The 10,000-nt window shown below is 36.8% G+C and overlaps 1 protein-coding gene across 3 annotated transcripts in view; it reads right to left on the bottom strand.

Annotated features, from left to right (window-relative positions):
• The window catches only part of LOC135109077 (serine-rich adhesin for platelets-like), a 45,903-nt gene that overhangs the window by 10,963 nt on the left and 24,940 nt on the right, over positions 1-10,000 (bottom strand). For all 3 annotated transcript variants that reach the window (XM_064020145.1, XM_064020136.1, XM_064020126.1), the window contains 2 exons: positions 8,698-8,830; positions 6,687-6,947 (listed from right to left, as the gene is read on the bottom strand). In XM_064020145.1, the coding sequence (XP_063876215.1) occupies positions 6,687-6,947; positions 8,698-8,830 (394 nt within the window). The remainder of the gene's footprint in view (positions 1-6,686; positions 6,948-8,697; positions 8,831-10,000) is intronic.

Consider the following 10,000-nt stretch of genomic DNA (forward strand, 5'->3'; position numbering starts at 1 on the left):
ATGGAATGGTAACTTGTGTACACAACATTGTGCCTCTTGATCTTGATTTTGATGCTACATGTGACTCTCTTGATCCAGGCCTCTTGTTCACAAATCTGGATGTTCATAACTCAGTTGTTTGTAAGTCAGGGAGTGTCTGTACTAGATGGTGTCAAGTTCAGCCTTGCCAACAACAACTAGCTTCAGGTGATGATGGCTAGTTGCACTGGCACAGCACAAAGCAGAAATCCTTTGCTTACACAACTTATAGCCACATATTTTCTTCTCTTCCTCATGTGCTAGGGTGTTAGTGGATGTAGAGCAGTACAAGAAGCCTTTTATAAAATGGATTGGGATGACTAATAGAATAATTATACTCTGCATGGCTGTGAGGACAAATATTACATAAGAACATAAGAAAATATGGAAAGCTGACTTATTCCTTCCTACCCATAGCCATTCTCACTCTATTAATCTCTGAATTCACATTTACTTTCCATTCAACTCATTCACACTTACTCTCTCTCTGACTCACTCAAATATAGCGTGATTCAACTCAAATGCTCATGACTCCCACAGATTCTTTCTCTCTTACACTTTCAGAGTCCTTTAGTTTCAGTCAATCTCCCTCACTTCTCCTTACACACACACACACACACACACACACACACATATGTCTGCAACCTCTGTGTTTCTTTGACAATAAACTTTTATTATCTGAAAATGCAGTTGTGGGTATTGATGCAGATCTTTTGTTATACTAAAATGCAGATGCTGATAGTAATATGGATAGCATTTTCACTGTAGATGCAGAGGTGCATATCTGATACATTACTAATCCATATTCCAGTGGGCCCTCCCAAGTGTGCCCACACCCCCATGCTAGGGGTTGACAAGACCATGCCATTTTCATGCATTCACCACTGTCGCTCTCCATTCACTTCTATCACACACAATCACTTTTGCTTGCTGCAGTCTCTCTCATTGAGTGCTCTCTTCACATAATTTTCTTCAAAAACTTTGTTCTTCTTTGAAAAATACTTAGAATAAAGAAACAATTGAGGGAAATACTAAATAAGTGACTAGATCTTGATTATTAACAATACTGGTTCATTGAAGCAAAGTGCAGCATCACATTCTATCTAGGCAAGTTTAGGAAAAGTCCTAATTTGGGTTTACTTTATAGATTTAGGTAAACTGTTTTAGAAACCAAGCTGCTTATGGATTCATGCCTTTGTCTCCAACTTCTGAAAAGCAATTATGCTGTCCTTAAAATATCAACAAAATTGTATGTATGATGGATGGAAATAAACAACAAAATATGAAATGAAAGCAATATTCACTCTGCATGAAAACCTAATCATGAAATACAGGAGTCATAGAAATAGGTGCAAGTCAATTACATAAACCAATTTTCAGATTGTGTCAAAGTCACATTAAACAAAAAGCGAGATCATGCTTAGCCTGTTCATAGACTGCCCTTTTTCTTGGAAACATAATTTATTACCTCCATAGTAAGTAAAAGTTTACCAAACCATCACATTTTCATTCTTTTACTGGTACCAGTGACAGTAAAAGTGCTCTCATCAGACCATAGGATGGATCTAATCTTGTCAAGTAGCCACATGTTATACTTTTGAGCAAAAGCCATGTGGTCATGTTTTTGTTTATGATTTAGCTATGACTTTGATACAGCAATATGGGGAGGGAAGGTTGAGTTTTCCTTTCATGGACCGACACATAATCCTATGAACTATGGATGAAGAAAGGATCACTCACATAAATACAAAAAGCCAAGGAAGTAGCAGATGACAAGTGACAATCTCTTGCTGCAAATAAATAATGCCTGACATAGCTCTGTTACCACCCTAAGACAGCACTCTGACATGAACGAGTTGCCAGTTGCTCTCATTTCCCACTACCATTTACTCCTGTGGTTTAGGGAGTACATTTCTGAATGCGCATATGACCAACTCATGCCTACTTCCGTGACTTCAGCTGTATTTCATTATGTCAGATTCATGAAGATATACTGCAAAACTTGGGGCACCACCAACTATATTTCCACCTAATAATTATGAGCTGGCAAACAATCTATGTTTCTATTTAATCCACAGAAATTTTGATAATTACATTCTGGCCCACCTTCCTTAAAACTCTTCATGATTCTAGCACTGTTAAGGAGATCATGAGGTACAGGCCTTATTTTTTAATACACATCACTTGAAGATCTTGTGGTATGTGCTTTTCCATGTATCTACAACATACTTCATTAATTGTACTTTTATGAAAAATTATGAAAAGTAATGATGTTCTTTAATATACAAATTTTTCAACCAACTTTGTCAGATATGATTTAAATCTAAGATGAAGAAAACAAACAGCAAATCTAAGGCTTCAGAAAAATAAGTCATGTTCAAGCAAAATTCACATGGAAGTGGTACTTGGGGAAAAAATGTAGTTTAGCTAGATGAAATTCGAGGGATTAAACTATCCAGAATGTGAGATAACTCATCATCTATTCGAAGGACTAGACTGTTCAGAATAAGAGAGCCAACTCAACATCATTGTTCATAACCATTCTATGATTCCCCTGCAAAGCAATTACCTCCCCTAATTTTATTGATCAGCTTTTGTTCAATACTCATTTATTCAAGCTCAGCCCAACAAAATTTATCTAATCTCTCTACCTACTTCTCTGTCTGCCTTGCTTAATTTTACCATCTTTAGTTGCCATTTTCTTATTCAAATTGTCCATATATCACACCTGTTTGTCATAAGACTGTCCAATTCATGTCTGCTTCCACTGGAATTTTTCTGACTGTAATCAAGATGTTTTCCACTCTGGTCTGCTCCCTAATCCATGATGCCCTCTTTATCTAGCTAGCATTATTCTCTAGGTGATACTTAACTCCCTTTATGCATGGTGAAATTTTCTTTCCAGGTCTTACAACCTCTTAGGTTTCCATTTCATAATCTAAAATTAATAAATCCTACCTTTTTCTTAAGTAATAGTGGAACAGTGCTTTCCTTAATTTTTTTTTACTATAACAGCACTCCATCCTCTTCCTTTTCTTCATTATTTTGTTTTCAAGGTGCACATTTGTTTTATTTTGCCTGATATATGCTGTTTTTTTTTTTTAAATACATGGTCAATAATATTTTTTTTGAACTACATATTACTAAAAATAAATTATATACAGAACAGGACAGAGTTGAGCAAGGCTCCTCCCTATCTATCTATCTATCTATCTATCCTTTTAGCAACATGCTAACAGGAAATGGAAGAGAACACCAAGCACATTATGGAAAATGAGATAATAGAAATTTCTTTTAATTTACCCTCTACCCAAAACAGAGATAAATAGATGTTGGTAATTCTGAACACTATGATACAAGTGATAGTATGACCTATCACTGTCAACAGTATCATTGTTGCCAAACACTAAATAGCTGGATTCTACAATGGCATGAAAACAAACACGTGTGGCACTGACTTTGCAATCATCCAAATGTAAAGCTTAGAAGGCATACTACTGTGACAGCAAAACAACATTTTGCTGATCTCTTATATGCCTTTTTGATACTGTTTCCACTGCCATCCATGGGTAGCTAAAATTCAATAAATTCAGCTGTCAGCTGATTCTCACCACTCATTAAGTATACTTCTCTGCTCCATGTTTTTATACATATATTATAGTAAATAAACTACAATTAAATTTTCATGACACCATTACGATGACTAGCCTGTTGTTGTTCCCCAAGCACCTTACAAAGTGAAATGAAGGAAAAGAAGACATTGTACAGTATTATAAGTCATGCACAATAGGAAGAAATTTATGAACTTGACAAACAGACAGAACAGGAACAGACAAACTAACAAAGACAGAAACAGTCAGACAGACACAGACAGACAGAGACAAAGACACTAACATGGACAGAATAAAATCAACACTTACATATGTTGCATACAGTAGAACAGATGCAGTTAAAGCCTAACATGTAAGTGGTGCATAGTATTCTTTTGCTTTGTACTTTTGTATAGAAGTGGATGAAGCCATGGGTACAAGGAAGGAGGGGTTCATGGGTAAGGTTAAGAGCCAGTGATGTGTATGTGGGCTCTAAGGTGCCTAAATTTCCATAAATGATCCGCGGAGTGAGGTTAGCCACACTTTCGCACCTCTGCGGCCACCCACACAAATTTCGTCCAGTTGCCCTAATCTGTGGATATGCAAAACTTGAGCCCAAAATGCCCAAAAATAGCAATATGAGTCAACTGATGATAAGCGCAAGGTGCAAAACCTCAAAATCATGAGGAGCAACTGAATTAATGGTGCTAGAAATTCATACAATAAAGTGTGCACTGCTTTTTTAACCAGTGGAAATTCATCAAACTAGTGAGCTATAATTAGACAATTAGAAAATGCACATAAAATGTGAACATGAATAAAACAGAGAAAGCAAGTTGGGTTACCTTTCCATAAATTTACCTTTCTTTTAGTTTTCATCATTCAACATCATTACTTTTCCCTAACACATATATAGTCTGTTCTAGTAGTATCTAAACTCCAGCTAAGGTACAAAACATGGTTTAATTTTTTTGGTTCAACTTTAATTTCCTGTAAAGTAAGCCTTTGTACTTTCATACACATAACCCAATAGTCTTTACATTCCAGGAAACATTTATGAAAGTTCTATTCAAGAATGATCATCTGATACACCACTGCACTATCAAACTATACACTATACATGATGTTTTTTACTCTAAGAGACTCTTTCAGTTCCATCTTCAGCCCCTCTAAAAAAAGGAAGAAATCACAAGTATCACCTGGAAAGTATGAAGCCTAACAAGCTTGAGGCATTTGGTGATTAGCCAAGAAATCTTTGATCAGGTGTCAAGAAAAGGTCAAGACTGGGGTCTGGCAACTGGCAGCTTCATCATGGTAAGCCCTGGTCCATTTTTCACCCCTGACCCTGGGTTTCTTGGCTAAACACCAAATTTCTCAGATCTACTAGGCTCCCTACTTTCCTTGTGATTTCTGACTACCTCTTAAGCTGGATATGATGCTGAAAGTTATCTGATTTGAGAGTTAAGCAGACATCATGCAGAATGCAATGGTGCACCTGGTACCTATTTCAGAACAGAACTTCCAGAAATGATTCCTGGAATGGAAGGACCAACAAATTGTGTGTGGAGTAAAAAACAGGCATGCTATGAAGGAAACTGGAGTTACAACTCCCCCAAAAAAGTTAAACACTTTCAGTCCCTTGTCGTAAGTTTAGGTACCATTTGAACAGAGCTTGTATAATGAATAATACAGAGCTTTGGCATATGTAATCCTACTAATGCTGAAAACAAAATTTCACACATTATTGTCCTGCACAGTATATACTGGTTTTATAGCCAATGAAAATTTCAACCTAACAGGTCTTGTTGTAAAGACAAAATTTTAAAGCATTTCACAACATAATCTAACAAATTATAAATATGATTTCATAATGTAAGGTCTTTTCTGTCCCTTTTGAGTCTGAACAAACTGATAGAGTTTGTTTTTTGTAATAATCTACTGGTTCTGATTGTTGAAATTAGTTTGCATTCTCTATCGCAATAAAACAGCTATGTGGTGATGTCCATAAGCTCAGTATAATCTGCATATGAGAATTAGTGTACACTAATCATCAGCACTAGACATTAAGCAAGTCGCAATCAGTATAATGCATTGCTCTGCACTGAGCAAACTAGCTGTGGCGTACCTCAGAGTTGTGAGAATGGCATAATGTACAGATTATCTAGGGATGGCTATGTGCCCTAATGATGCTGAGTTGCCAAGATTTTCTGAGGCCTACTGTGGGCATTGGCACCAGTAAGATAAACCTATTGCATTACATTCAAGATGAGATAATATGGAGGTGTAAGGAGACATGGTTTAAAATGATTGTCGGTGTGATAATTGGTAGTACAACCTGTCAATATTGTTTCACTGCACACTAACTAGCTGTCAACAACTGAATATTGCAGATCATTGATGGCATAAGTTCTTGGTGTAAACTGGGCTTACCGTGGTAAAAATTATCCTATTTATTTCTTGGTATTTTCTTTAAATGCCATCTGCTTCCTGTGGTTCTGCCATTTATTTTCCTTGCAAAAATTCTGGGAAGCTGATTTAATATGATAAAATATATAACTGTTAAATCATTGACGATGTAAGATAATGTCAGTGATCCACCATGTTGTGCATGCTTTCCTGAACAGATGATAAATGCTAGGTTAATGCTGTTACTATACAGCTGCATCTTTTTTCTCTTTAAATGAGCTAATTAAAACTTCAGGAGAAGATGTGATGTGATGGGCAAGATGGAAAATACATTTTCTAACATTTAATGCAGTAGTAATAAACAAGGTCAAAAGAGAGCCAAGACTGCAAACTGGTGCTTTTTTCAATAAATGATGATGATTATGAACACTATAAAACTGTAGAAGCTTACTATTTAGTAGACCAATTGCTGAAATCAATAAATATTTTGAATTGGTACAGAAATAAAACTCACTTACCTCTCATACATCACTATACATACGAGTATCACAATGCAAAAACCTAATTTTCCATGACGAGCAACAATATGAAGATGTGGTGTGATTCAGAAATTACCTGCCAGAAGAAATGACAAAAAGGAAAAAGGATAAAATCTATTTACACAAAACTTACCTTGTTGCTGATGCTGTTGTGTGTGAGGCCCAAAGTGATGGCGATGGTGGGAGTGCTGTTGCTGTTGATGTTGCTGCTGTTGCTGCTGCTGCTGTTGCTGCTGCTGTTGTTGTTGCTGCTGCTGCTGCTGTTGTTGCTGCTGCTGATGTTGCTGTTGCTGATGCTGGTGATGGTGTGAAGTGATAGCAGACAACCCCATCTGACTCATCCAGCGGCTGCGTTCTTCACTGGTGTCACAAGCAAAGTAGAAAGTGGCACCACCTAGGATGGGAATGCAGTGTGATTAAAACCCAGCCATATCCCAGTGAAGTGGGTTCCAATGTGGAGATAATATAGCAATTTTGGAAGGGAGAAAAAGAAGGGAGAATGAAAAAAATAAAAGGATGCTATGAATGATGGACAGCAAACAATTGTAACATAACCTCAAAATCTATTTTCCCGTGTGTGTGTGTATGTGTGTGTGTGTGTGTGCTTGATATATATATATAGAGAGAGAGAGAGAGAGAGAGAGAGAGAGAGAGAGAGAGAGAGAGAGAGAGAGAGAGAGAGAGAGAGAGAGAGAGAGAGAGAGAGAGAGAGAGAGAGAGAGAGAGAGAGAGAGAGAGAGAGAGGCCGCAAAAAAGAAAAAAAGTAAACAGCACTGAATTTTGGTTAGTAAAACTATAGAATACAAAATAAGGCTGTTTTATTTACAATTTTATCTTATAATTAGTATTTTGGACATATTCTCCTTTGACTTCAGAACACTCTGGATCCTCCTGGGCATGGAAGCAGCAAGGGTGGAGAAGTAGGAGGCATCAAAGTAGATCCATATGCAAGGTGTTGAAATGTAATTTCTGGATCTCTTTAGGGGGTGATTGAAAAAATAGCTGATTTTTGCTCATCATGGTGGTTGCTGTCCTCTAATACCAGCAATGAGCAGGGGACCACTGTGCTTTATCTAAAGGACTAACTATAATTAGTCACATTGATGACACCTTCAGAAAGACATTTTTGCAACTTTACCTGTTTGTTTATATCAAATATCACTACTGGGGCTTCTCAGAGCCCATAAATCATATGAAAGAGGTTTCTTTTAGCCAATAGTGGGGGTCTTCTCATTAGACTCTGGTACAAAGGCTTTGTCTTTGTCAAAACATCCTGATGTAGCACAGTATGGATGTAGTCAATTTCAAAACTGAAATTCAACTTTCTTACTGAAGACAATGTGGATGAAGTGGCAGAAGAAGGTGTAGAGGTGGCTGTAGGTGTTGGAATGATGCAAGGGTGAATCCTTGGTATATATCATGAGAGTGAGGAAGGGGAGGAGGAACAGCAGTGAAGCATCATGACAAGGTGTTTTCTTTTTCTTCAGGTCTCTCTGATGCTTCTTGGTTTTCAAACACTACTCTCTTTCTTTTGTCATCCGTTATGAATATAATGAGGGAAAACACAAGGGGAACATTATAAACAGGTTACCAGGAGTCAGAACCAGTAGAAATACAGAAACTCATAGGCATTTTCTCTCTGTCTCAAGTTCTGTGGGTGACTGACTCATGATTTCCACTCACTACTCCTCTCAGTCTCCCACAGCCTATGGGTGCTGGTGATGTGAGATTTCAGCGAGAATTCCCCTTTATTCCGTACTAAATAGGTCCCAACTTGTCATGCCCCCTCCACTGGGATTGGATCTTCAAAGCCCCTTAAACCCATGCCAGGCATTTAATTCTTTCACATCAAGAAAAATATCATCCTGGTATTACTTCTAGATGATGTTTAGCTAATGTACAAGCTCATTTCTCTTGCTCTATTAATTGCCCTATGTTTACCGAAACAGGTTTATTAAAAATTAGGAATCAATGTCTCAGACTTACCTCTGTATTTTGATGGAAGTCTTTTAGCACGATATAATAGAAAAAAACAAAAACAATGTAATATTCAACACATGAGAAAAGTTACCAAACACCTTTATAAAAACTAAGCAAACTTCTCTATCTTGATACAACAAATTAAGTAGTCAAATAGTACTCACTTGAATGATATATTTTAAAGGCATACTTCTTCGCCTTGACATCTGTAGCTGGACAAACATGGAATCCTGGTAAATAGATGAGAGAGTCTGCTCGCACTGCTTCTCTGTCCCGATATCCATACAGATAGTTCTTCTGCAAATTAAATAAACATGTACCTTCTTACTTAATATACAGAGAAGAGAGGAAAGGATTGAAGTCAAACAGAAGAGAGCTTTTCCTCACTACTAGATAACCCAGCAAAATTGGTTCATAATACTCATCACCACTATTCTCAGATACATTATTACCACTGATCATAATCATTTCCTTTGGTCATGTGCCATGGTGCTCACAACACTAAGATTTGTGAGGATACATATCCAGCAACATTCACACATGAATGATAAGAGGTGAAGGGGACAGAAAATGTTTTTCCCAGAGCATGTACACAGTCTCCAGCAATTCCTCATGTACTTATCATTGTTATGGGAGGATGTGCTGCTGGCTCGCTTTCAACCCAAGACAGCAAAAATGTGTTGTAAAGCAGGGTAATAACTTTGCAAAAATTTCACATAACAAGATTCCCAAAAGGTATCCCAACCACCATAGTGTTGTCTGCATATACCTATTTTCTCTCTCTCTCTCTCTCTCTCTCTCTCTCTCTCTCTCTCTCTCTCTCTCTCTCCACCTAAGAGAGGAAGAGAGAGAGACTCAAAAATTCATTTTATTAAAATTGTCATTGTTGCTAATTTTAAAAGAATTTCAATTTCCTATGATGTGTAATCATTTCTCATAATTTCTAGTACTTAATTAAATTTTTTGGGGAGGGTAATAGGTGCCTGACTGCCCAATTTAATTTTCCCCCATTAATTACATTGTTCACAGTACGCATTTTCACTGTGCAGAATGTGTTGTACCACCCAAATAGACACACACACACAAGTCCAGTAATACCAGTAATATAAAAATGTTTGAGAGTTTGTGCCATGAAATATCTAATACATATGCATTACATAAGGACTAAAAAAAAAATAAATAAAAAATAACAGTTATACCTTCAGCATCATACAAATTGACACAATTTATGAAACTTGTTAAAAGCTTTCCTCAAATTGGTAGCCACTTGAAGATTTGGTGCAGCCACACCAGTACTTTAAGATAAAGCACCAGAGTTGAACTACTATATTAACAGTTCATGAACAAATTTAACAATCCTGCCAAGAAAACAAGATTTATTATTTTTTAAACACATTGAAACTCCCTATAATGAGAGTATTTTGAGTGTTAGTACATTATCATTCTCCTGTTTAATATCAGGTTTTC

Source organism: Scylla paramamosain, chromosome 2, assembly GCF_035594125.1.
Source record: "Scylla paramamosain isolate STU-SP2022 chromosome 2, ASM3559412v1, whole genome shotgun sequence".
In the NCBI taxonomy this organism is placed as follows: Eukaryota; Metazoa; Arthropoda; class Malacostraca; order Decapoda; family Portunidae; genus Scylla; species Scylla paramamosain.